Below are 27863 nucleotides of genomic sequence, written 5' to 3' on the forward strand. Positions count from 1 at the left end.
CTGTTATTACATTCATTTATTCCATCTTGGCTTAAATTAGACTGGATGCTGTTCTGGCCAAGAATTAAGTCATGTAAAACAGTAAGACCCCAATCTTTCTGAGGCATATGGGTACAACCAAATATAAACAACAATACGTTCATGAACTGTGAAAGATACAAGTAATATATACATATATGTACATTATATCTTGTACTGTAACATACATTCTGTACCCTGATATAACCGTATATTCTATGTCTGTAACTCAAATTACACTCCATAAAACCCATGGAATAGGGTGCACATCAGGGCACATGTGCCCTGTACATGTATACTATACAAAACTCCTCTTGACTTGAATGGGGACAGAATTTCACCTGTTCTGTGTTGTATGTGCTTTAGTTAGTTGTGATATAATTAAATGTAGTAGGCAAAATCTTGAAACCTTTACTTTTTTACTCAGTCCTTGGACAAAGTATCCACTGAACATAATAGGCATTTTGTCTAAGTAAGAACTGAATAAAAACTTAGTAAAGTGTTCCGGATTTAGCTCATTGTAAGTAGTTTGTACAGAAAACCCCAAATAGTTATTATTACATTTTTCTGGATGACATCTCTGTCCAGCTTTCCATTAAAATGTTTGCTAGACAATAAAAATAAAATCTCTTAAAGGAAATAAGAACAAAGCAAAAAAAAAATGTTGAAGTTGGATGCTATGGAAGTAGAGGTAATAAGAAAAGTTACAGTACAATTGTGTTTAGCCGAGAACTTTAATAACAGCAGTAATCAGTAAAGACGTTGGGGGGCGCCAAGTGCTTTGGGTTTCACACAATGGAAAAGGAGAGACTACAGTTTGTTTATTTCCCAAAAGTTTCAGCATGCTATATAATTAAGTTAATCACAGCTGCCAAAGGCCGGCACTGCTGAACCAGGAAGAATTGTTCATGATTACTTTCACAAAGACCACTGCAGTGCTAATAATCCATACTGCAGTAAATACAAAAGAGTTGAACATTATTGAGATTTGAAGCTTAAAATCCACAAGACCAAAGGGATTTTGGAGTGTAGGCCTCTCTCTCCATTTGCAATTCAAGCTGTTGTATCTAGGTACTGCAGCTGAATTAAGATAATTCACAACAGGATACCAGGATTTAGAGATCTCAATCCTATGAGCAATATATGAAAATTGTGAGAATGAAGCCCTGCCTGTTGAACTGAGGGCACACTTACCAGGGAGGGAAGATCACACACTGTTCTTAGATTCCTGCTATGCTGAGATACAAATGGAGTAGTTATTGAAAGAGAGAAATGCCTTACCTCCACATTTCTTCCATTTTGAAACCACAGTCCTACCATGCTCCTAATATTATTTTAATGTAGGTCTTAAAATTTGATTTCACTTTTTAAATACAAAAACCCCTGTAGTAGTTACTGTTTATGGTACTGTCCTTCCACTGAGATTGTACAGTTCCTTTAGAGCATAGGTTCTCAGACTTTGGTGCATGGGCCACATAATGGTGGTCTGAAGAGCCCTTGCTGCTAGCTGGCTGGCCTGCCTCTTGATACAGGGTTGTCTTTTTATTTCACGCTGCTAAATTTCATTAAAAGCAGCTAAAAATATTTTCGTGACATTTTCCAGCTAAGCAACTGCTGTCCTTACCAGGGATATGGAAGTGGCATATTCTGGGACTGCAAAAATAAATAAATAAATAAATAAAAAAAAATGAGGGCTGGTCCATGTGATTGTGAATGGGAGAAGATGTAGTCTGTGTCACTGTGAATGGTGAAGGGAGACAGTTTATGAGATCATGAATGGGAGAGAGGTAGGCTTGCGAGGCATTCTCTTTATTAAGATTTTGTCCACAAAGTTTAAAATTTTCAAACACCTGCTGTAAAGGCATTTGAACGCTGCATGTTAGTTTCATCTGCAAATCCTTCAAAAGCTGATATGCTTTACTAATGCTCGTGTACACACAAATTTACATAGCGTCTCCTGTATGCATACTCATCTCTTCCTAGCGTCCTGCAACTTTCTCCTCTCAGTCTTCTCTGAATCTCATCTTGCAGCCTTCCTAGCCCATCCAAAATATTACTACCAAAATCACCCTTCTCTCCTGTCATTTGGACCATGTCACTTCCCACTTCAGATACCATCACTAGTATTGGCTTCATATTCAAATTCTATACAGTTCTGCCCCCTCTTTTGTCTGTGCTTTTCACAGGGTGCCATTTGTCTATTGCTGCTTCCCCCATTCTCAACTTGAGGCCACCTTCTTCAGTCTCCCCTCTATGCTTGCAACAGTCTCCCTTTTGTCCCCCAGACAACAACCCTTTTATTCATTAAAATCCCTCCTTTAACACACACACTCTCCTGTGAAGCCTTTCAATGAAAATTCATTTAAATTTTTTAAAAATGGCACAACAAGATTACATCTTCATCAGTCATCTGGGGTGCAATTTTGGCTATGGGTCCATACATGAACCAGAACCCATGAACCATGCAGGGAATAATTTCCCAGGCTGGTTTATGAAGCACCATCTTTCAAGCTCTGGTGTAATGGGTGTGCTGGGGCTGGGCTGAAGACAACAAGAGGTGGGCTGCGTAGCACTACAGAGTGTTTCATGGTAGTGCAGCTGCTCACAGGTAGTTCAGGTTGAGCTGCCTGACTTTGGCAGCCCTCCAAAGGCAGAGTGGACCCTGCAGCAGTCTGGAATCAAGAGGACCCAAAAGGTGTCTTACCCACTATCCCCTCCTGCCCTCATATAGGCCCCTTTTTTCTGGGCTGTGAGGTTTGCAGGCACCTCTCTGAAGGGCAGCACTCAATCACACCCCAATGCAGTATCTGTCTTAGTTGTCCAATTTCAGTTGTACATTTTTGGAGCATGGACTGTTTTTTCCTCTGAACTGGAATTTGGGCAGGATACCAAGGTTAAACCCTTAATTTTGTGGGAAAAAATTGCCATGAGATCGTTAACAAATGGTTTTATCACTCATGCAAAAGATGGCAATTCCAAAAAGCATGGTGACCCATAAGAGCATGCTTGGGCAAGGGTTCAGTACTGGGAAGAGTGCCATCTACTGAATCACCAACAGCACTTTACATAGCACATGAGGTTTCCCTCCGAGTTCTCACATCTAGTCACTGATCCAGCCCAAGCCTGCTTAGCTTATGAAAGTCGGACTGGAAAGATCACCATCTGAGGTGGTATAGCAGCAGACAAAGAAGAGCAATCTACTCTCTATGCCCTTCCAGCTGGTCCTTAAGCTCTGCTGCTAGTTTTAAGCAGAATTCAGTCCTCTATCATTGGTGAAGAACAGAAGAACTGTTTATTGCAAAAAGTATGTTCAGTCCAATTTCTTTTGAAGCTATTGGGGATCTATTTGAACAAAGGAATCAGAACATCCAGGGGATCATAGGTAAAAAATGACTTTTAAAAATATACCTATGGAACGGATATTACAGACAAGACAGAAAGCTAAGTTCCTCTACTGGCTCATGACCCCTTTACATGACTCACAGCAACACAGCAGTAGCTTACTCTCAAGTGGTTTAAAAATGGACACATTTCTGCTTTGAGTCTCACATTTCAACTGATTACAGGGCAATCCTGAGTGCTCTTATTCATTCTCCTATGCTATTTGCTGTTGCCCTCCTGGTGTCCTCTCCACATCTTGGAATTTACTTCCAAAACACACAATTTTCTCCCCAAAAAATTCTTGGTGGTGATTTCCCCCTCACCCAAATACGCCCTCTTTAAACTCTTTACTTTGCAGTGTGTTGATATTCCATTTTGTAAATGATGAGGAGTATAAACTGAAAGATTTCAGAAGCAAAATATGATGCTAATTAAACCAAAGTCACTCATGCTCCTGTCCCAGGAATATTTTGTTCCTTAGCTGCCTATCTCAACACAAGCACATGCCAGATTGCAGTGGTTATCCATTCAATTAGATACAGACTTTGAAAGCTGCAAACACAGCAACCATCTTTAACTTCTAAAAAAACTACTTTTTTTTTTCCTTAAAAAATAAAACTGTTTGGAACTCTGAGGATGATGGAAGGCAGAAAAAAGATCTGGATGTGAATAGCCAATTTCAGGTATATTTTAAGACCAATATTTTTTTTCAAAAGAGACTCATCTCGTCTCTTCTAATCACAGCTCTAAAAATGGAAGATTATGGCATTTTCCCCTGCTACAACTTGTCAGAAGTTGTCATCTCTCAAAATTCCAAACTTTTGGGCTAAATCTCAGCTGCACAAGTGGAATCGGAGTAAAAGAGCTTTTCTTGTGGGCACTGGATGAAATTTTTTAAGTGCCTAAGTATCTTAGGACCTTATGATTAGGAATGAGCAAGGTGGTTTTTGTAGTAGCAGGGAGGAAATGGGATCCTACTCCCCAAACCTACAAGTAAGGCCGAACCTGGCTGCAAATGCAACTACAGAGAATGAGTAGGTGTAGCAGACATGCTTGCTGCAACTCATCTTTGTGTGTCCACTGAAGCTGTGTAGATCTACATGGTGCACTGATCCCAAATAAGTTCATTCCCCTCTCTACATTCCAACTCAAAGAGCTGCCACAAAGTTCCACTCCATGGTTTGGATTCCCTTTGGCCTCTTCGCTGATTGCTCACCAATGCAGCGGAAACACAGCATTCCCACTGTATTTGAGGCCTGGAGTGTCCACACAGAGTATGTCTACCCTGCAAAGAAAATCCCATGGCACTAAGTCTCAGAGCCCAGGTCAACTGACTCTGGCTCATGGGGCTCAGGCAGCAGGGCTAAAAACAGCAACATAGACATTCCCACTCAGGCTGGAGCCTGGAATCTGAAACCCTTCCCCCTTGCTGGGTTTCATAGCCCAGGCTCCACCCCAAGCAGGAAGGTCTACACTGCTATTTTTAGCCCTGCAGCCCAAGCTCCCGGCCTGAATTGACCCAGGCTCTGAGACTCGGCACTATAGGATTTTCTTTGCAGCGTAGATCTACGCACAGAGGACTGCAGGATTTATTCATGTCTTGTTTCACTGCACAATGTGACCAAGTGTAGCAAACACAAAAACTAATACTTGTCTCTTTAAATGCAGATTGAGAAATAGTTCTGGCAACTTCAGGGACAATCTTGTGGCACAAATCAAATGAAACACCAAGTGTAACCTACAAGCTAGTACTGGCTGTTCTTTTTAGAAGGATTGCCTTGACCAGCACTGGAAGTATGAAAACTATCATTTTTGAGATGTTACCATAGGTTTAAATGGAAAGAACGTCCCAAGGCCTGGAATTATACAAATCCTTAAAGACTGATGAGGGCTGGGAAACTGAGATTAAATTTCAAGAGCTTTTTCATTTGGAAAACTGTTTACAGCTTCAAATATAATGCATTACCAGAGTTTATAACATTCCTTATTACTACAACCACCAAAAGGAAATTCACCACAGTATCTTTGGGAATAAAGAATGGTTTCTGGAAAAAGGATGGTAGGGAAATGTGGAAGGGAGGTATTGAACACATTACAACTGCTGTTAGTGGACACTGGTACAGTTTGTAAAAATACTGCAATGTTTACAATCTCACAGAAGGCAACTGATCTAAAAGACCAATCCTGTTATCTAGATTACTAAACAACCAAAGCTCAATGCGTCCTTGCCCTTGCAGTTCCACTGAGAGAAACAAAGGAGATATTTTTAGAGAAGCAAATGAAACTCAGAGAATGTGATGAGCCGTCGTTCATTCCAAATGGAAGAAATCAAGTCTAAATTAATTAGTCAATTTACATGTTCAGTAAGCAAAATTCTGCTTTCAATTATACCCATGTAACGCTACTGAAGTCACAAGTGTGAGGTCATAATTTGGCCATGTGGGGATTTTTTGGTTTGTTTTTTGGTTTCTTTTGGAGAACTACATCCCACAGCTCTTTCTAGTGCTCAAGGAAATAACATTACACCCCCCTGTCCCCCAGCACATCTGTAATGACCTAATCTAAAACATTATAATTATGTTAAATTAGAAAAAAAGTCTATTCAGAAACATGAAGAGACACATTCATCCCTGGTTCATCTCCACTGAAGTCAATAGCTTTACAAAAGTGATGTATTTCCAGACATTATGGCAAACTCTGCCTTCAAAAGGTGTCTATGGGACTCTAAAAAGGCAAGTATTTGCTCTCTGAGCACACAGGGAAATGTTTGGGAGAAGAGAGAAAGGCCAGGCAAGTTTCTTGAATGTTACTAATAAGGTATTAACACTAATCCAATAAAGTACATGTAAGCAACATGAGGACTTCAACTCTGCCACCAGAAGAATATGAGATTTAGTGCTATTTAAAACCTTGCCAGTAAATTGAATTAATTGCCATCTGCAAAACCTGACTGGAGAGACCAATGCAGTGAAAGCTTCAGTAATGGCTGAGGTATAACAAACCATGAACCCATTTTCACTTCAGTAAGAGAGACAGAGGAGATCCAAAATTTCACTTTTGGATTGTGTCAGGGGTGATAAAAAGCCAATGTCATTGTTGCCCCCCAAATACGTTTCTCCAGAACATAATAAGTATCAAAATCCCATTTAGATTGTTGTCCATGGAGCCAAACAGAAAGGTTTCTATGCAGAAGAAAATAAAAACCAAAGCAAAACAAAAAGAATAAAACTTCCATTTATCCTTCATCTACTATAGTAGTGGCATCCGATGCTGGGAGTAGCTCTCTAGGCATTTCAGGCAGATGATGGGGCAACATCTTCCTCTCCCACTTTCACTTCAGGACGAAATGCAGAGATAAAATTTCTCGATACTTTAAATGACTGCTTCATGGAGCAGCTGCTATGGGAACCCACAAGGGGAGAGGCAACTCTAGATTTCATCCTGAGTGGAGCGTAGGAGCTGGTCCAGAGGTAACTATATCAGGACCGCTTGGAAATAGTGATCATAATACAATAACATTCAACATCCCTGTGGGGGGAAGAACACCTCAACAGCCCAACACTGTGGCATTTAATTTCAAAAGAGGGAAATATACAAAAATGAGGGGTATAAAGCAAAAGGAAAAGAACAATGAAAAAGTGAAATCCCTGCATTGCATGCCCTTTAAGGCACCATAATAGAGGCCCACTCAATGTATACCCCAAATAGAAACACAGTAAAAGAACTAAAAAGAGCCACGTGCTTAACAACCAGTAAAAGAAGCAGTAGAGATAAAAAGACCCTTTAAAATGGAAGTCAATCCTAGTGAGGCAAATAGAAAGGAGCAAAGCACTGTCAGCTTAGTGCAAGAGTGTAATAAGAAACAAAGAGGATTTGAAGAACGGCTAGCCAAAACTCAAAGTAACAAATGTTTTTTAGTACATCAGAAGCAGAAGCCTGCTAAACAACCATGGGGCGCGCCGCGAGCGAAGCCGAGAACCAAGCGAAAAATCCAGGAACGAGCGAAGAGAAATACAGACTCCACTCGAGCCACAGCAAACCATATCCCACTCAAACTACGAAACCTTCAGCTGCTTAGCTGCTACAGCATCAGCACGGAAGGGTGCGGGCGCCTAGCCACATGCGCCAAATCTCGCTCGAACGCCAGCTCCAGTGGGCAATAACCAGAAGCGCATGAGAGCAACCAGGCACATCTGTGACGAAGCGGGTCCACTAAGGTTCTCCTCCCTCTGGTCGCATCTTAGCGATCTTCCCGAACTTAAGTTGCATAACCACACAGTCACCCAATAGCTTCACAGGGACCACGACTCTGGCAATTCCACCACAAGAGTGCCAGCGCAAAAGAACCAACGGGATACGTGCTAGAAGCGATCTAACCAGGTGGTAACGTCCTTACATCAGCGCTCGGTACCCACAGACTGAAGTGCAATGTAACGCAAATAAAAGGGCTCTCATAAAGGAGAACCCGAGCAAGACAGACCGAGTAAAGGCTAACGTCAGTACCAGCAAATAGGTGAAACAAGAGTTAACACCTAGAATAATGTCAACACATAAAAAAACAAACTGTCCGAAAGCGCCTTAGACCAACAAATGTATGATGAAAAAGGAACACGATTGTGCATTAGCGAAGCCATATAGAAGCCTTGAACGTCAACAAAGGAGAACAACCCACGCGGATCCTACGTGGAAGATAGCTATAGTAGCCGATAATGTCCGCACAGAAGAGCAGCGGTGAGTATGACGTCCAACTCTACCAGCAAGGCCGGTATCTAAGATAAAGCCTAATTCAGAGGAGAGATATATAGTATAACAGCAAGGTCCGGCGAGAATCGAGAGAAAGCAGCACACGAGAGCGAGCAGGAACGAACGACCAAGAGGGAGAAGAAAAACTGGCTTATAATGATTTCGCAAAGCCGAGGACACAGCATGCACACTCCCACAATCCAACCATCACTATGCAACTGAGTTTCAGTATTCACAACTCAAGGACTATAGCGCAGCGATAACACAGAGTGAGGGCAGAAGAGAGTCAGGATACAGACTAACTCACTTTATCTCACACTCACGGATTAACGTTAGCAAGACCCAACCATTGAGACCTCAAAGACAGCTGTCCCATCTCGAGGTTACAAATATCTGATCTCGAAGATCTCTCCCTAAGAACAAATCGCGAGCAGAGCACACCTGATAGTCGCTTATGCCTCGCACATATCTGAGCAGGCAATAGATGCATATTACCCCACAGTGGCATAGAGAGAAAAGGAGTCGCAACCCCACCAGCTATAAGACGCATCAACTAACTCAATGAAGAACGGAAGCTCAAAGAAGGAGACCACAAGTACAACACTGAGTCTAACAAACCAGCACTACAGTGCGAGCGACGCATCAAGTGATTTGCTGAAAGATGTCCACGACAGTGATGACAAGGCAGTCAGAAAAGCAAACGATGTGAGGAACATAAAAAAGGATAGAAAAAAGACTGAAATTAATATGAGCGCGAGCCCATCCCGACACACACTAATACCAAAGCGTAACCCGAACACCACCATACCAGAAGATATACTGAAATCACGCGACAGAAAGGAGATGCTGCACATCCTCCAACGCACTGAAAAAGCGAATCAGCACAAAAGGCAAAGGGCAACTAAGATAGGGTTTGGAGAGGCCACATGAGGAAGATAAAGAGGCTAGGCCTCTTAGCTGGAAAAGAGGAGATAAGGGGGATAGATGAGGTATATAAAATCATAGTTATGTGGAAAGTGGATAAGAAAAAGTTATTTACTTATTCCCATAATACAAGAACGGGTCACCAAATGAAATTAATTAGGTAGGTTTAAAACAATAAAAGGAAGTTCTTCTCACACAGTGCAGCGGCAACTGGGAACCCACAAAGATGTCAAGCTAGACAACAATGTTTAAAAGGGAACTGGATAAATTCATGGTGGCTAAGTCCATAAATGGCTATTAGCCAGGAAGGGTAAAGAATGGTGTCTCTAATCTCTGTTCATCAGAGGATGGAGATGGATGGCAGGAGAGAGATCACTTGATCACTGCCTGTTAGCTTCACTCTCTCTGGGGCACCTGGCATTGGCCACTGTCGGTAGACAGGTAGTAGGCTAGATGGACCTTTGGTCTGACCCGGTACGGCCGTTCTTATGTTCTTATTAGCTAGTCTGCATAAGGAAGTTCTTAAGGAAGAAAACTGTGGTACTAGTCCTACTTTTGTTAAGAAGTATGTGTCCTCGGGAGAGTTTGGCACATCTGTGTCTACACACACTCCCACCAAGAACAGGCAGAATCAGAGGTTAGATAGCTAATTAAATATAAATCTCTACTGCTGTAAACTTTGGACCAGAACCTCATTTAGTGTAACTGCAGGATCTGGCCCTGTATTTTTATCTTTGCCAGCAGTTTCTCTTGAGTTTGAAACATAAAAGCTATTTTGCAGTTTTACTTTATATTTACAACAGAAATATGTACGTCATACAGCACAATAGCACATGCATTTACGGTGATGACAAACTACCCTGTAGCTAAAGCAGGAATGTCCCCAGTAGTTAATCATAATAAGGATAAATTGTAATCTGCAGGCAACCATATCCTGAAGGCACTTCCATGCAGGAAACACCTGAAACTAGTTTCAGTCAAACTAGGTAACATGCCCAGTAAATCATGGGCACATACACAAATCCTAAACCCTAATCCTGACCCTAATGTATAATAAATACATACAACATAATAAAATAATAAATACATACAACAACTAAGGCATCAGTGAAAAGTCTTGGCTTTGTTTTGAATGATGCCACTAATGTGGCATCTAAAACTCACAGCTTCTCAAAACTGGGCTGCGCAACAAGCTTTGTTTATGCATGCAGGGGTACATATGCAGAAGGCACATAGATGTGGATTCTTAAGCCCTTTTCTCCCCATCCCCAACACAAATTTTCCCCAAAAGTAAAAGAAGGTCACCTTACGGATGTACTCCTGTAGTCCCTTGACTCCATACATTCTAAACACAAACCACATTTTCAGGGAACGAAACCTTCGGCCGAGAGGGATCTGCCAATGCTGCAAGCAGGAGGAGTAATGGATTTGAGAAGGAATGGTTTCCATGTCAGAAGACATTGTTCCAGGTACCGCACAATTTATACGCCCAGTTTTGGCACAGACCATAGTTCAAGCTTCCAGAGGCTCCCTGTATAATAACTTAAGAGATAGGTCAAATCATGCAAAATTATTCTGGTACTGGCAAATACATTGGCACAGTCAACACCCAACTGTTTAAATACAAAAGCGGAAAGGAGAGGAGGTGTCAGAAGATAGTGATCCTGAGACAAAGCACATATTGCTCTTGCACCCAAAACTCCCACTAAAGTCTACACAAGGAGCTCTGCACCTTGTGAGATAGGGCACAAAGACAAACTTACCATGAAGGGTCCATATAAAGATTTTTTTTAAATAAAGTTTTAAGAAATAGAAAGATTTTCATTTTAGGAGAAAATACATTCATAATAAGTTTTTAAAATAACCTATTACGCACTATGGTCTAAAGAAAATATCTTCAGGAAGATTCCTTCTGTTAGCCAAGCCAAGCCTAGAGCTATCAGTCAGACACAGAATCATAGCAATGTAGGGCTGGAAGGTACTTGAGAAGTCATCAAGTCCAGCTGCCTGTGCTGCGGCAGGACCGAGTAAACCTAGACCATCCTCGACAGTTGTCCGTCTAACCTGTTTTTAAAAACCTCCAGTGATGGGGATTCCACAGCCTCTCTTGGAAGCCTGTTCCAGTGCTTAACTACCCCTATAGTTAGAAAGTTTGATTTTTTACTAATATCTAACCTAAATCTCCCTTGCTGCAGGTTAAATGCATTACTTGTTGTCCTACCTTCAGTGGACATGGAGAACAATCATCACCATGCTCTCTATAACAGCCCTTAACATATTTGAAGACTGCTATCAGATCCCCCCTAGGTCTTCTTTCCTCAAGAATAAACATGCCTAGTCTTTTTAACCTTTCCTCATAGGTCAGGTTTTCTAACTCTTATAATTTTTGTTACTCTTCCCTGCACTTTCCATTTTGTCCACATCTTTCCTAAAGTGTGGTGCCTAGAACTGGACACAGCACTCCAGCTGAGGCCTCACCAGTGCCGAGTAAAGTGCTGTCTTACATATGAGAATCCTCTTAATACATCCCAGAATGACATTAGCCCTTTTCACAGCTGCATCGCATTGCTGACTTGTATTCAATTTCTGATCCACTATAACCTCCAGATCTTTTTCAGCAGCACTAACATCTACCTACTTATTCCCCATTTTTGTAGCTGTGCATTTGATTTTTCCTTCCTACGTGAAGTACTTTGCACTTGTCTTTATTGAATTTAATCTTGTTGAATTTAGACAAATTCTCCAATTTGTCAACATTGTTTTGAGTTCTAATCCTGTCCTGCAAAGTGTTTTCAGCTTGGTGTCATTGGGAGATTTTATAAGCCTTCTCTACACTCCATTATCCAACTCGTTAATGACAATATTGAATAGTGCTGAACCTATGGCTGACCTCTGTGGGATGCCCCTAGATCGGGGTCAGCAACCCTGAAGTGGTGAAGAAGAAGGGGTGTCGAGTCTTCATTTATTCACTCTAATTTAAGGTTTCGCGTGCCAGTAATACATTTTAATCTTTTTAGAAGGTCTCTTTCTATGTCTATAATATATAACTAAACGATTGTTGTATGTAAAGTAAATAAGGTTTTTAAAATGTTTAAGAAGCTTCATTAAATTAAAATGCAAAGCCCCCAGACTGGAGGACAGGACCCAGGCAGTGTGAGTGCCACTGAAAATCAGCTCGCATGCTGCCTTTGGCACGCATGCCATAGGTTGCCTACCCCTGCCCTAGATACACCCTCCCAGTTTGACAGCAACGATTGATAACTATTCTTTGAGTATGGTCTTTCAACCAGTTGTGCACCCGCCTTATAATAATTTCATCTAGACGACAATTCCCTATTTTGATTGTGAAAATGTCATATGGGACTGTGTCAAAAGATGGAAATTAGATTGGTTTGGGATGATTTGTTTTTGACACATCCAAGCTCGCTATTCTTTACAATCCTAATGTCCTCTAGGTGCTTACAAATTGTTTAATAATTTGTTCCAGTAACTTTTCAGGTATTGAAGTTAGGTTGACTGGTCTATAATTCCCTGCATCTTCTTTGTTCTCCTTTTTAAAGATAGGTACTATGTTTACCCTTCTCCACTCTTCTGGGACCTCACCTGTCTTTCGGTAGTTCTCAAAGATAATTGCTAACTGTTCTGAAATTGCTTCAGCTAGTTCATTAGGTACCTGAGAATGAATTTCACCTGACCCTGCTGACTTGAATACATCCAATTTATCTAAATATTCTTTAATTAGTTATTTCCCTGTTTTGGCTTGTATTGCTTACCCTTTGTTGTTAATTGGCATAAATCTGTACCATCACATACTTTTAAACAAAAGGTTTAAAAATAAATAGGGACTGGAGTTTTTTAAATTTTCCTGGTTTGGGGAGTTATCAAGGGAACAGCAAGTTGAGCCTCTTTCACAGAAAAAAAAGAAAAGAAACTAACTCTGAGTTACTATAGCGACAATTAAAAGAAAAACATATTTTTAGAAAAGTTACCGTGTATAAATCAATGTTGTTATTACTACTGAGGGCTCTGTACTTACCCTGTAATCTGTAACAAGCCCTGTAAGTTAAAGAAAAAAAATACTTAAATCTATTTACTGTGATAGCAAAAAACAGTCTGCTAAATGATATGAAATATCTTTATATTTCATTGCCCCCATACACTTGGCCATGATGCCGCGAGGTTCTCGGTAGCGTTGAGTACAATGGCAATTGAGGACAGAGTACTCCTCAATTGGCAGAATTAACGAAACAGATGTCAAAAGGAGAAATGAGGCTCTCCTTTCTGTTATATTTGGGATCATGTGAATGATGACATGCCAAACACCCTATTTATCTTCCTGTTACAAGGAGACACTTGTCTGGGAAGTATCCAGTAAAACACCTTTCAGTAATTTGACTTGAAACAGGAATTCACTGCCTCAGAGAGAAAGAGTAATAACAGGGCACCAATTCATCACAGGATCTTTGTCATAAAACTGCCAGAGTCTTCACTTTGGGAAACTGGAAATATTTTCAAGAAGGATTTTATGCTGTTGGTCACCCCAAGTTGCTCATTCACACTTATTGTTAGTACTCAAGTCTGTAAGACAAGTCACTGAGAATTCTAAACAACAGTTATACTTGGACAACAATGCTTTGCTCTTCACTTCTGCTTTTCATTCAAGGTATTAAAAGCCCTTTATAAACACTGACAAAGCCACACACACACAAAATACCCGTGAGGTAGGCACAGTATTAATAGCCCTATTTTATTCAAGCACCTAGGGTGCAAGCTGTGCTTATTTTTTTAGGAATCTGTTGATTAAATTGATGTTTAGTTTAGGGGAAAGTGAGGCATAAAGTTTTAAAATGACTAGCTCCCAGTCATACAGTGAGTCAGGGACAGAGACAAGAACAAAACCCATATCTTCTGCCTCTCAGTCCCAGGCTCTGCTTCAGGAACGTACTAAAGCATGTGTCTAAGTCTATCCCTATTGAGCAATACACTTAGGTAAGTGTTTAGCTTTAAGCATATGTCAGTTCCACTGACTTCAGAGACACTTAAGCATGTAACTAAATGCTTACCTAAACTAAGACCTCCCCAATGAAAAGGTACAATATGCTATTGTATTACATGCACTTTTTTAACTAGTCACATGACATGTCTATGTTTCCTAACATTTTTATTTATGGGAAAAGGAAACATTTTCAGTGAAGTCCTGGTTGCCTGGTGGACCAGAGGCATGTTCCAATGCAGTGGCAATCTACACTGTGTACAGGGCTAGACTATGTGAAAAAATACTCCTGTTATTACTAACGCTTCCTTCCTCCCCATATTTGTTTGCTTCATTAACTTGTTGTTGCTTGTGATGATCAAGACTGTAAGCTTTTTAGGGCAATGACTGTCTCTTTACTAGATGCTTGTATTGCACCTAGGACAATGGGGCTCTCATCCCTGTTTTGGCCCCTTCGGCACAAGTACACTCCGCCTATTGACCTAGTGGAAGACCAGTTGGGTCTCAGATGAGTAACAAGGCAATCTGATAACACTCTTTTCCTTTTACATCTCAATGGCTATTTTAATGTAACAGTTGCAAGGCGGGTAGCGAAGGGTAAGGCAACTGGTGATGGGAAACTAATTGTATGTTGATGTAAGGGGCTGTGTCTAACGATCTACCAGTAACCCTTTTCATAAGCTGTGAAGTAGAAAGCAATCAATGATTAAGTGCTTGTTCTAGTGATTATATGCCTTATTATTTCATCTGTATTTAATCAGGAGGATTTGAATTGTGGTAGCACATGTGGCATTCACAAGAGAGTATAAAGCTATTTCCTTCTAACACTGCCATTAGGATCTGACCTATACCGTTGGTTGCCAGGCAGGCTAGTACAATTCCCCTGGTGTGAGGAAGCAAATCACACACAATTATAATTACTGACAAAATAAAGACTTTCCTCTTTGAGGTGCATATAATTGCCACAGAGTTATTAAGAGTAATTGCACACAGATTGATATTTTTTGCCAATCATTTAAATTCCTGAGTGATAGATGAATGATGTTTAAAGCATCACCTTGTTTTCCTTGTGAGCCATGGCTGAAATTTTCCAACTGAAGTGAACACAGTTAGGCACCTAAACCCATAATTAGGCATCTAAATAAAAGTAGCTTGACTTTCAGAAGTGCCAAGCTCCTATAAATCCCATTGAAGTCACTGGGAGCATCAGCCTCTGGCTGCTCAGCAGCTTTGAAAAGCATGCCACTTCTACTTACGTGCCTAAATATGATTTTAACAGCTCCACGTTAGGCACCTGAATTTGAAAAATGTGGCTCTTATTTCTGGGAAAGGGCTGGCAAATAAGGATGGGGTACAGAGCAATTAGTCTCCTAAACTGCAGGTTCAAATCTGGATCAGGCTGGTAATGACCAAGAGACTATGTCTGCCATCTGAGGACCTACGTGGAATATTCTGTTGAGTTACTATGTCCAGATTAAAAAAAAACAACACCGCAGTTGGTAGTTCTGATGGCAGAGGAAAAGGCATAAAGACTGAACTGCCCCCACCCTTAGATGGAACATTCAAGTCAAGTAGGAAACACTTTGGTGGGCAGTGTTAAACAGGGCTTGCATTTCTCCTGCTGTCACTGTCACCTCAGATTCCAGTGCTGTCAATTTCACAATCTTCATGACAGCTAATATTCAGTTTAACTTTAAAAACAAAAAAAAAGAAAGCAGATTTTCACATAAGGTAGGTAACTCTCAGTGCTTATGTGTAGTTATAGTCATTTATACTTTTGTAATAAAAACACTGTTCTAATAAAGCATGTTTCTTGGAAATTTTAGCCAGAGAGGACAAACCTCCTTGCCACAGCTTGTGCAATTTCCTGATTATTGCTTTGCTTCACATTTGCATTGTATTAAAATCAGAGTCAGCCCACATAGCCAGGAATTAGGAAATTCCCCTACATTTAGTACCCAAGTCTTTAAAAAAGTTACTGGGGTAGAAAAGGTTACTTTGTTCTCTATCTCCTGGAATGACCTCATCTAAATTAGAATGAGATGTTTGTTGGGTTTCGGGTTGGAAAATCCCAGGACCTGGTGCCAAAGCCTAGTGTTGATACAACAAGAAAACTTCCTAACATTGCATTATTTCATATAAACAAGTAATACACTGTCCCCCGAGTAGTTTGAAGATACAAATCACACAGCATTATAAGGGACGAGTAAAAGGCTCTGTTTTTGATAGATGTAATTGTTAGACTTGCAACTGAAAAATATAATTTAATTAAATTACTTATTTTAAACTGTATCTAACAAGGGCAAACTCCTCATAAAGTAGCAATTTCACCCTGAAAAATGTGCTCCACTTTCCTTACGCAATGCAGGCCTATTTACATGGGGAAGGAGGGATACACAGAAGGGAAAGGCAGCGCTATGGTAGCACCAGTCAGTTTGTGCAGTTGTCCCTAGCACCTTCGTGGTTGCTACCTAAAGACTCTTGTCCTTGTGACCGAAGGGGTCACATTCAACAGAAAAGGAAGAAGTCAGGAGAACAGCCATACTACATAGTAAGTTCCTATTCTAGGGCAGGGAAAGTTACTATGCAACTTGTACCATTAGTCAGTGGTACCCTGCACAACTGTAATTGCCCTGCACAGTTCTAACCAATTGTGGGGGTGGGAGGTGGGCAGTTGGTGATGGGACAGGAGCCATTCTGCAATTACTGGATATGTGCCAAGAGCAACATTGACACATGAAGATACCCTATGCATGGCCTAAGAGCTGCAAGGTCTTCACTGGCATTTTACAAAGACACCAGGTCTGCACAAGATTTGTAGGCCTCACTTTATCCTCTGTCACAGGATGACTGGATCTTTAAGGTGTAATGGGGCCAGGCCACCTGCCTCATTCAGCACTCCTCCCCAAGTGGGGAGAAAATTAGTGTAACCACATGACAGGTAGATCATGTGGTTAAATCAGCCCAGGCCTGGAGTTAAAAGAGAAGCTTCCAGAGATGCAAATAGCCCTACCTGGGAGTAAAGGATGAAGCAGAAAGGGGCCAGCCTGAAGAAGCTAATCAAGGACTGCAGCCAGCCTGAGTTATCTGGGCAGACACTGAAGGAGTACTCTGTGATTCCTGAGTCAAAGGGAGCAAGGGCTGGACTTGAGGGACAAAAGAACAGTTTGACTGATATGCTGTAAGAGACTTAATAAATGAGACTCCATATAAAGGGGTGTGTGTGTCTTGCTGCAAGTATTTTGATATTATCACGATGCAGCTTCAAAAATTGTTTTCCATCAACCACCTTCATATCAGATAAAATTTACTTTATTTACTTCTGCATCCTTGGAGAATGCAGCTACTATCTTGTCACTCTATGAAGGCCTGCATTTCTGTCCTGTGGGAAACATATATTTTGAATTTTTTTGCAGAACAGAAAGTTGAAAACATTTTTTATTTAAAAATGTTGAATGATTTAAATAGGGATTAGGTGCTTAACTCTGTTTAGGCATTTTTGAAAATCTGACTAGGCACTTATCTGCCTCTATAGGCACCTAAATATATTTGAAAATCTGATCCTAGTCACTTTTGAAAATGAGATTTAGATTATTTTAAAAAAGTTTTATCTCTAACCTTTCACTGAGTTTTGCAATAAAAAAAAAAGTGTGGATAAAACAAAGATCTTATTTAAATGCAAAATTACCAGATTCCTGATGGCAATGCTGCAGGTAAACAGGATCTAATTTAAAGGCATTTGTTAAGTCTGATCTCTTCTTCACCCTGCACAAAAAGACCAACATGGATTAGATTATCACAGCATTGTCTCACCTAAGACAAAAGACAATTAATAGGTGATTAGGTAAGGAAATCAGATAAGGAAAATCGGTTTCAGTCACATATTTCCAATGTACTACCTAGTCCTTATATAGGGCCCAATCCTTCAAACCTTTATTTTCTGCATTGTCACTGCTCATTGGAAGCCCTGAAGTTAGGGTTTGCAGCATTGAACTCTTACTGCATATTTAAAAACAGACAGGAAACAAACACACCCGAAGTCCTTCCACAGGGAAAACAGGCACTCACACCAGAACATGTGAGCTAGTTAAGACAACAGTAAAATTAGTGGTGAATGCAGTATTTCCAGCTCTATGTTGAAGCAATTGCATTGTCAGAGGTACCATGGCTTTGAAGGCTTGATATAATGTAATCATCTCTGAAAGACAAGCTCCTTGAGTGTAAAACTAGTGGGCAGTGTAGTTGGAATAACTTTCAAAGGCAAATATTTTTTTCTTGTAAAGGGAAGAAGCTACATCATATTGATTAGTAATAATAAGTATTTTGATGGGATAATCTTTATTTGTAGAGGAAGTCACTCATACACAACAAATAATGGGCAATCTACATAAGATGAGATTAGATACCCCAAAGATAGAGACTATTTTATCACCATATTAGGCTTGTAAATATTTGATAAAATAACTAAGAACATTAGTATGGAATAGCAAAGAGAAAATGGTCAACAAAATCTATTTCTTGTACAAGATTCTGCATGTTTGTTTCTAATTGGAATTATTTGTAAATTTCTACCTAAACATCTAATTTCCAATATCTTACTCTTTGTATGCATGTAAGTGTATGTCAAATGCGCACACACTCTACATCAGGGGTCCCCAACATGATGCCCGTGAACGCCATGGCGCCCGGCGGGGTACCTAAGTGTGCCTGCACACTGGCCAGCAGACGAGCATTCGCCGAAATGCCACTGACAAGCTGCATCATTCAGAGGCATAGCCACCAAAATGCCGCCAATTTTTGGCGGTGACACCTCTGGATGACGCTACTTGTTCGTGTCATTTTGGTGGCGACGCCTACTGACATTGCTGTTTGTCGGCAGAATTTTGGCAGATGCTTGTCTGCCGCCACGGTCTTTTGTGGCTTGTCATCTGGCGCCCGCCAGATAAAAAAGGTTGGGGACCACTGCCTATATGCACTCAATATCATGTTCCAAAAGATAACATTCATTCCTTATATTTAAGGAGCTAAGCAGGTGCATAATTTTAAGTGCATAAGCAGCACTTGAAGTCAATGGGACTTGTGCACAAAGATACATGCCTGCTTAATTATTTGCCTGGGCCACGTTGGGTCAGGAGGAAACTAACCATACTATGGAGGTATGATGCAATGAACTATTAGAATTAGAGATCCACCCCTTCTTTTGCAACATCCAGTATTGATCAATATCAGAGAAAGGACATCTGATTAAACAACACTTGCTATGGTGTGGCAATTTTTTCAAAAGGTGCTTAAGTGTTTTCAACTCCCACTCCTACTAACTCATAGATGGATACTTAGAAACAATTATGTCGGTGAGCCCTGCAGGTACTAAACGGACATTATTGTTTTTAAAGGGGATATGGTCTTTCCCAAGTAAAAGTCTCAAAGATTCTATCTGACAATAAGAAAATGTCTATTTGAGAGGGCTTTATTTAAAAAAAGTCTAAAATCCTAAGAAATAAAGCCAATAGAGCTGCATCTGCACACACCAGGTCTAAATTTGATCCTGAGTAGATAAGATTCCCCACAATGAATTTTAGCTTCTAACACTGAATACATCTGAGGGTTTAAGTCATGCCCTTACCTTCATTTGTGCATACCACTGTCTGATTTAAGGTATCTGTACATATTTTAGAAAGTTCCTTTGATACTTTATGGAGGTTGAAACTTTCTTAAAGATCTAAAGTCATGCTAATAGACCCATTAAGATCTAGCTGGCTAAGATTTGCACATTAAAGGTTCATACCACCAAGTGCACAGTAAAAATCCCTCTGAATAGAATAATGAAATCATTATGAAAAGTAGTTACCTATTTTGATTGCACAACTGCAGCTTTTAAAGAGCTCAATTATTATGTCCATTTTAATTTATAAAGAAAATAACCAAAATGATTACTTCTCATTATAGTTTAACTCCTTGTAAAATTTTATTTTAAACTATAAAAAACATTTTCCTTTTAAAAAATAATATGTTCAGAATCCTTTAGTGTGCTGTAAGCCAGGTTGTCAGTCTAGAACACACTGGCTTCCTGCACACTGACTGGTTGTGTGGACGCTACTATCACACATTGGAAGTTCCTTAGTGCACTTTGGATGCTTTGGAACAGCAGTAGATCAAAGTGCATTATGGACCTTTTAGTGTATGATTGCAGGGTCTAACTGGCCAGTTAGTGTGTGGCAGGCTTGTGAGCTGTAGATCACACCCTGGCTTGCTACACACTAAATTGCCATGTAGACAAGCCCTCAGCCTCTTTGAAAATCTCAACCTTTATGAATATATTTCCATCTAATGTTTCACCTTTGTTTTGGGTGGCACTCCCATTATTAAGAGAGATGAAGTTTAAACCTGGACCGTGTTTATGCTTCAGTTCAAGGTTTGGGTTCAGGCTTGGCTTCAGGCCCCTCTTCAGCAAAGCACTTACACCTAAACCTAACTTTAAGTACATGTTTAATTCCCTTTTAAATCAGTGGGACTTAAGCACATGCTTAAGTGCGTTGCTGAAGTGAGGCCCTAATGGCACCAACATCTTGCAATGTATTCTGATGAAGTTTCAGCCCAAAGTGGCAGAAATCTTCCCAGATCTCACGAGATTTTCCTCCATATAGAGTCAAAATCTTATGAGAGCAGCTGCTTTTGTGAGATCTTTTATCTGGTGGAATCAGAAATATGTCCTTCTGGTTTTAGATCAGACCCACAACCAAAATTATAGGGATGCCTATGCATTTCAGGCTGCAGTTTTGAAGTGCTCTACAGTATAAAAGCTTTGGCAGATTAGACAGGCAAGAATAAGAAACTGACCCTGTGCATGCATGTGAATAGATGTAAACACCATTATATTTGAACCCGAGGGAGAAATCTAAATGAGCAAATTGCTACAGAAGGTCATTTACAGTAAGGGCTGGTCTACACTAGAGGGGGAAATTGATCTAAGATACGCAACTTCAGCTACGTGAATAATGTAGCTGAAGTCGAAGTATTTTAGATCGAATTACCAACCATCCTCATGGCGCGGGATCGACATCTGCGGCTCCCCCTGTCGACTCCGCTACCGCCACTTGCTCCGGTGCAGTTCTGGAGTCGACAGGACCGCGTTCGGGGATCGATATATCGAGTCTAGATGAGATGCGATATATCGATCCTCGAGAAATCGATTGCTACCCGCCGATACGACGGGTGGTGAAGACATAGCCTAAGTATCACAGCTTTGCTTAGAAGACACTTCCACAGTTGCTTTGCAGAAGAATTTGGGAGCGCTGACTGATTCGCTGGATCTATGGGAAAGGTAATTCACTGGAAAGATGAGGCAGAGAAAGTGACTGATGTAAAGGATTAGCTAGAGAAAAAACAAACAAAAAAGCCCTCCCCAATAGTGCTATGAAGGGTAACTCATCCTGGCAGCACATAGATAATGAATGTGTGTGAACAATAACAGAAAGTGGTAATCCAGTAGGGCAATAAGGGAACCTTTCAAGTAATTGGGGGGAAAATATAGGAGGATTAATAATGGAATATAGTGCTGCCCACATATAGAAGATCATATGTCTGGAGACAGTTGCTTTCATATATGGAAGTTTGTTTCCCCCAAAGCTTTCCTGTGGGTCAGAAACCAATATTGTTATATTTTTATGATCAGAATAAAAATGTAGGTCTCCTTGGAATCACTCAGTGTTACTGAGGAGTAAGATGAAGGTATTCTGCTACTAGTGTTATTGGCCTGCCAGGAGCGGTTTTGCTCTTTCCTGATACAAACAGGATCATTTTAATAATAATAAAAAATCAGACTAATAAAATAATAATACTAATAGTGCATTTAAAGAGAAAGGAATAGAGACCCTGATGGCTGTATGTACTTCTGAGCACCCATTAACTTCAGCAGAAACTGCAGGTTCTCACTCCTGTGAAAGTCAGGCTACTTTTATTTAGGTGCCTAAACTAAGATTAATGTGCCTAACTTCAAGCACACAGGTTTGGACAAGATGTATATGGACCTTGCTCTGTGTACTGAAAACTAAATAGGTATAGTTTATCCATCCGCAGTGGATTGCAAACTACCTCTAAGGCCTGAGACTATATGCCCCTGGAGTCTGGGAGGAACCCTATCTCATTCCATAGGATTATGCACAAACCAATGCACAAAGTGTGAGTTCACTGTTCTAGTGCTGTCTAGAAAGTTGTTCTACATCACAAAATTTATCTATCATGATAAACTCCCACCACAACCCCTGGGAAATTCAGTTTAAAGAACTACATTCAAAATGTAAAAGTTGCCAAGCAAAGAATTCAAAATGAAGAGAGTTTGGACTTTACAAAGTTAAGGTTGCCCGGAATTTTGAGTGAATTCTCTTAAGGTTATTTTTTACAATTGTGCATACACATATATATACAGATTTTTAAATGTCTGGGCTTTGGCAGAGTAGGAGCAATACAAATAAAAAATTACTTTGTAATTTTTTAATATACTTTTAACTTGGCTTAACAGAATTATGAGGGGAAGGGATTAAGGGGGAGATTTTCCAAGGGATGCACAGATGTAAGTGAGGCATCTCACTGCCATTTGTGCCTTTGAAAATCTCCTCTTAAATGCCCAAGTCTCCTCTGATTTACACCAGTTTTACATTGGTGTAACTCCATAGATTTATGTCCATGCAAGCAAGAGCAAATCCATACTCTAACGATGTCTAGATATTGCACCATTCAGTAGTTATTTTGTGAATTACACTACTTTCTTTCAAAGAAATGAAAAGTGTTTGCTCTAACTGCTCATGAATGCAGCTACTGAGTTTCTTCTTATTACTTTTTGTTGCCATATGAGAACTGAATTGAGAGAGAAAGCCAAGAGTATGATGGTTCATTTCCTCACTTCCATCAGTGGCTTCTCAGACACTCGGTTCTGTGAATCATGAAAGGGAGTTGAGGGGGAAGCAAGAAAATGAATTCCGCCCTTCTCCTTTCTAATGTTTACACAGAGACACACATCTCATCATGAGATAATTACACTCTAGGGCTTGGTTCTAAACCACAAAATATTCTTTATTGAGATGTGACTACCAGTAAGAATGAGGCAGAATCAAAACACCAGAAACAGGGACTGTTTCTGTTCTGCATTTGCACAGCATCTAGCACAATGAGGGTCCTAGTTCATGATAAAGGGCTCCCAGGTGCTACAGTGGTGAATAATCATAATAACCTACTGATACTTACCAAAAAGAAGAACATTTGCAGCAGGACACTGATCTGGACAGTTTAGAGTTAGCAACCCTAACCTACGAGCTGAAAAGCTCCTATTACATGGTGATGTGCTCATTTGTAACTGAGGATGAAGCCATAAGCACAAAAGTCTCATGTTTTTACACATTAGTAATGCTGAAGATAAGAGAGAAGGAAAGGAGAGAGGGAACGTACTGATAATTAGTACTGTTCCAGATTTGTCAGGTGATTTTTTTAAAATTAAAAATAGCCATTTTTTCCAAAATGAAAATGTTAGTTTTTCAACAAAAAATGAAAAGCCATTTTTTTTTCAGTTTTTGAAAATGGAACTTTTTAAAAAAAATGATTTTTTCAAAAAAAGTTTCTTTTGAATTTTTTCATGGAAAATATTTAGCATTTCCTGAGCAGCTCTGTTGGTAATCAATATACTCAGATGGTGGGTGACTGTGAGATGCTGGCAATACACTTAGTTTTGTTGGGAAGCTCTAAGTCCTAGCTATGGGATTGTCTGTTATGAGAATTTTATATTATTCTGTTTATTATTATTATTCTCCCTGTGATGATGATTATTTCCTTTAGGCTATTTTGCTTTGTGTCCCTGACATACCTGCAGGTTTCTCTGTGGCACCTCTTTGGAACACAAAATACAGTCTTGCTCCTCACACATGAATAATGAAAATAATTGAAAAATGTTTGCAAAGGCTTTTTTGAATTGCACTGCTCTGAGTCTACTGAAGTCCAGACTCCATAAACAAAGGCTTTTAAAGTGTGCAGTCAGAGAGACCATATCAAAATGGAGAAAGAAGTTTGGTGTAATGTGCAATTCATTTCTTTAAACGATGAGCACAAAATGGAATAGATCTGAATCTCCTGAATGTCTAGCTCCAAACTTCAGGGCTCAGACCCATTTCTAGTTTTCTACCACCTCAGTCAAACAATTTATCATACTACTGTGCATCATTCACTTAGACAAAACTCCATATTTCTATGTGACAAAGGGAATAAGGGTTTAGAAAGAGTGTTCTTCACCATAAAGTTCACCATTTCTGACAACTTTATAAATCCTGTATTACTTACCACATAGCAGAGCAGTCAAAATTCACTAGAAGCCATTTGTGCGGGTTAAAGTTAAATGAATCTGCAAACTGACAGGGTTTTAAAAAGAGAAGAATTAGAAAAAATATGGGTCAGAGTCCTCAAGTTATAAAAGCACTGTCCATTTTCCCACTTGCACCCAGATTCAGGACAGCACTAAAACATAAACAAAATGCTTTCCTGAAATTCCAAAGTAAATGAGAGTTATATGAGCAAGCTGAGTGAAATTCATCCCGCATAGAGGACCAACATGTAAGCCTCATATAAGCCTTCCAGGGTCAACAGGACTACATGCTTGCTCTGTTATACATATGCTTAAGTATGCTTTGCTGAATCAGAGCCATTATGCATACACACAAGGGAGCAGAAATCAGGGTGCTTGGACAACCTAACTTCTGGCATCTCCTAAATCTTGAATGTTTGACTTGTGCCATTGGTAATGTGCTTTTAATACAGATTTTATATCATACATAATCATCTCAATGTAAACAAAAAAAATTCATTACAAACAAAACATCCCAAATTTTGGTTTTTAGCCCATTTCTACTCGAGTTCCTAGATTTCACTATTTCACAGAGTGAGAAATTAATATTATAAACATAGACATATATTTTATATGTGCACGCACACACAGGTAATAGATTTTGATCTAGAATTGTGTTTCAGTCAGTCTAACCACAGAATTAAAGGTGGTCAAAAATCATTTTTTCCTTACATTTTTTTTGTTTAGTCAGAGTCATTTCTCAGCTAAAATAAATTTATACAAAAAAATACCCAAAAAACAAAACAAAACGAACAGTTTCAACCAGTTCTACACAGAACGCATGGGTATACATTAAATTTTTGACAATATCAACTTTGCATTACACGTATTCAGGATGGACGCTTCCCATGTTGTGAAAGGCATGAAGGACGTTTGTGTTGAAAGTCTTCTCCTTTAGGTCCTATGGCAGCAGTTGATGTTGAACAGCAGGGACACAAAGGAGAAGTGGGGATCTTGAAGCACCAGTTGCCACCTAATAGGTATCTTTTCACATTTGTTTCTCATTAACTTCCTCATCTTTGGTGAAAGGGCAGTGGTTGCCCATGCTGGAGGAGTTTTTTATCCTTCTAATATCTGAGGTAGGGAATCTATTCAGAGCTGTTGAATAGTTGCTACACTAACAGATGCTGGCTGTGCAATGGATGCTGATTCATTTCCTGCAGGAACCTATAAAAATAATTAATAAAATCCACACAGGAAATTACAGCAAGCTTCATTTGCTGATAAAAAAAAAAGAATGGGAGAGAAATGCTTCATTTGTTAGGTTTTTCCTCCTCTTTTATTAGTCTACCTATCAGAGCTGCTCTGTTTAAATTTCTGTCTTTACCAAACAGTGATATTTTCTCCATTGACGTGGAAGACAAGGACTTATCTGACTGTGTGAGGGGAGCATCAGGAAATTACAGCACCCTTATCTAAGCAACTAAGTGCCAGCTGACTCAGTAAGAGGAAAAGAAAAAGGAACCTGAGAGTTATTGGAAGAAAATTTCAGCTGAGTCATTTTCAAATATTAAACACCATCTGTTATAGACACAGATGCAGTCTGGCCTTATATGTAGAGTTGCCAATTTTGGTTGGACATATTCCTGGAGGTTTCATCAAATGAAAAAATCTTTAATTAACGATGAATCTTTAATTTCTGGAGACTCCAGGACAATCCTAGAAGGTTGGGAACCCTATGGTATAGTAGGTATATAGTAATACTTCTATGTCTTGCTTTCAAAACAGGGGAGATAGGGTTGTTATATTTTTTAAACTTTATAAAATTAGGATGTTAAAATGTTCTCTACCAGGATATTTAAGCAAAAGTCACCCTCTCTCATGCTGGGTTGATTTCAGTGCTACTTGGTATTTTGAACAGCACATTTTTGTGCGTGTGTAAAAATTGCAGAAATGGTTTTACCTGACATGGTAACCATTATAAACTAAATCTATTTTTGATATGATAAAACTGTGAGAGTTGGCAAAGCTAAGTTTTGCTTCTCTGTGGAGCAAGTTTGTCTATGTTCAACTCCGCATTTTTGCGCAAATTATATGATCTAAAAGCAGCTGTAAGGATTCACTCCCAAGAGGAGCATATCAAAAATGGATCTATGATTCTCAAATCTTTTAATGTTACCTTATTTATACAAATTGCTCCCAAATGTGCCTGAGACCAGTTATGAGTTTCGGTTGCTGCCTTTTGTAGCTTAGCCTGTAGGACCAACTTACTGAACGATGACTAAGATGGGCCCAAAAACCAAAACACTGGACATACAGCCCTTTCTCTAAACTTAGGGAGGATCTGGATTGAATTTAACAGCTGACCCCTGACTTGATAGTGGTCTGAATCAACAATCCAACATTTTGATATAATCCTTCCTTACTTGGAACTTAAAAGAAGTTTATGTCCTGATCAAGATCCAAACCATGGGAAGACGCAACTCCTAGGTACTCTTGGAGTCGTTTCTGCTGATTTGGGGATCATTGGTGGGACGGGGACAGGGACTACAGTGGCACACAAACCTACCCCTCCTCCTCCAATATCACAGTGCCAGAAGAGGTGCTGGGGGGCCAGAGGAAGGAAATGCTCTTTGCCAGCATAGCCAGACTTACACAAAGTTTGCTTTCTATCTATCTATCATTTTCAATATTTTGTACAGAAGTGCAGCATCTTGATCAAGCATGGACTCTGAGTTACAGTCACAGGAAAGCAGAGGTTTAAGAATCTATGGGGCCTTTCTTTTTTGTCAGCTGACAAGAGAGTGTGTAGGAGAACTGCAGGAATCTCCTGATTCTACGAAGTACATTCTGGTTTACTAAATAATGTTATGTGAGGTCTGAAATGAAAGCCAGAGTCACATTGGTCATTAATATCATTGTGAAATGTATGTACAGATACTATGTAAGGAATTATGGATACACACTGAAAATATGTTCTTAAACTCTGTATCAAGGTATTAGACACAAGGAAGAGTGAAAAACAGGTTTGCTGTCAGACTGGGATGTCTCTCCATCTATTTGTTTACATCTAAATTGAGTCTTGTCTTGTTTACAGTGGGTCTCCTATCTCCAGTCTGAACTGAATGCAAATGAAGGATTGTAAGACAGAACTAACAGGACAGTGAACACAGCAGGGGCAGAGAACCTTACCTTGAGGTACATATCAAATATTTACTTGAGTATATTTGGGTAGGGAGGAAAGGGATGCCCTGGCACCCTTCTCTGAAGAAGTAAGAGGATAGCACTTTTGCTTAATGAAAAAAAGGGATGTATGTTGGCGAGAACTTTGGGTGAGACAAACATTGTTAGATTAAAGTCACTTGTTAGTCAAGTTTAGTGTCCAGAAAGCATGTTATAATTTTTGTTTTCCATGTAACTATTTTTTCCAATATTCATAGAGTCTAAGGCCAGAAGGGACCATTTTGATCACCTGATCTT

The 27863-nt window shown here is 39.8% G+C and overlaps 1 protein-coding gene across 1 annotated transcript in view; it reads right to left on the minus strand.

Annotated features, from left to right (window-relative positions):
• The window catches only part of DDC (dopa decarboxylase), an 82890-nt gene that overhangs the window by 8248 nt on the left and 46779 nt on the right, over window positions 1–27863 (minus strand). Inside the window, exons 9-12 of the mRNA XM_032800296.2 lie at window positions 24383–24450; window positions 17748–17824; window positions 13103–13122; window positions 10372–10470 (exon numbers count right to left, since the gene is read on the minus strand). Coding sequence (XP_032656187.1) covers window positions 10372–10470; window positions 13103–13122; window positions 17748–17824; window positions 24383–24450 — 264 coding nt within the window. The remainder of the gene's footprint in view (window positions 1–10371; window positions 10471–13102; window positions 13123–17747; window positions 17825–24382; window positions 24451–27863) is intronic.

This window comes from Chelonoidis abingdonii, chromosome 2 (genome assembly GCF_003597395.2).
Source record: "Chelonoidis abingdonii isolate Lonesome George chromosome 2, CheloAbing_2.0, whole genome shotgun sequence".
Taxonomy (NCBI): domain Eukaryota; kingdom Metazoa; phylum Chordata; order Testudines; family Testudinidae; genus Chelonoidis; species Chelonoidis abingdonii.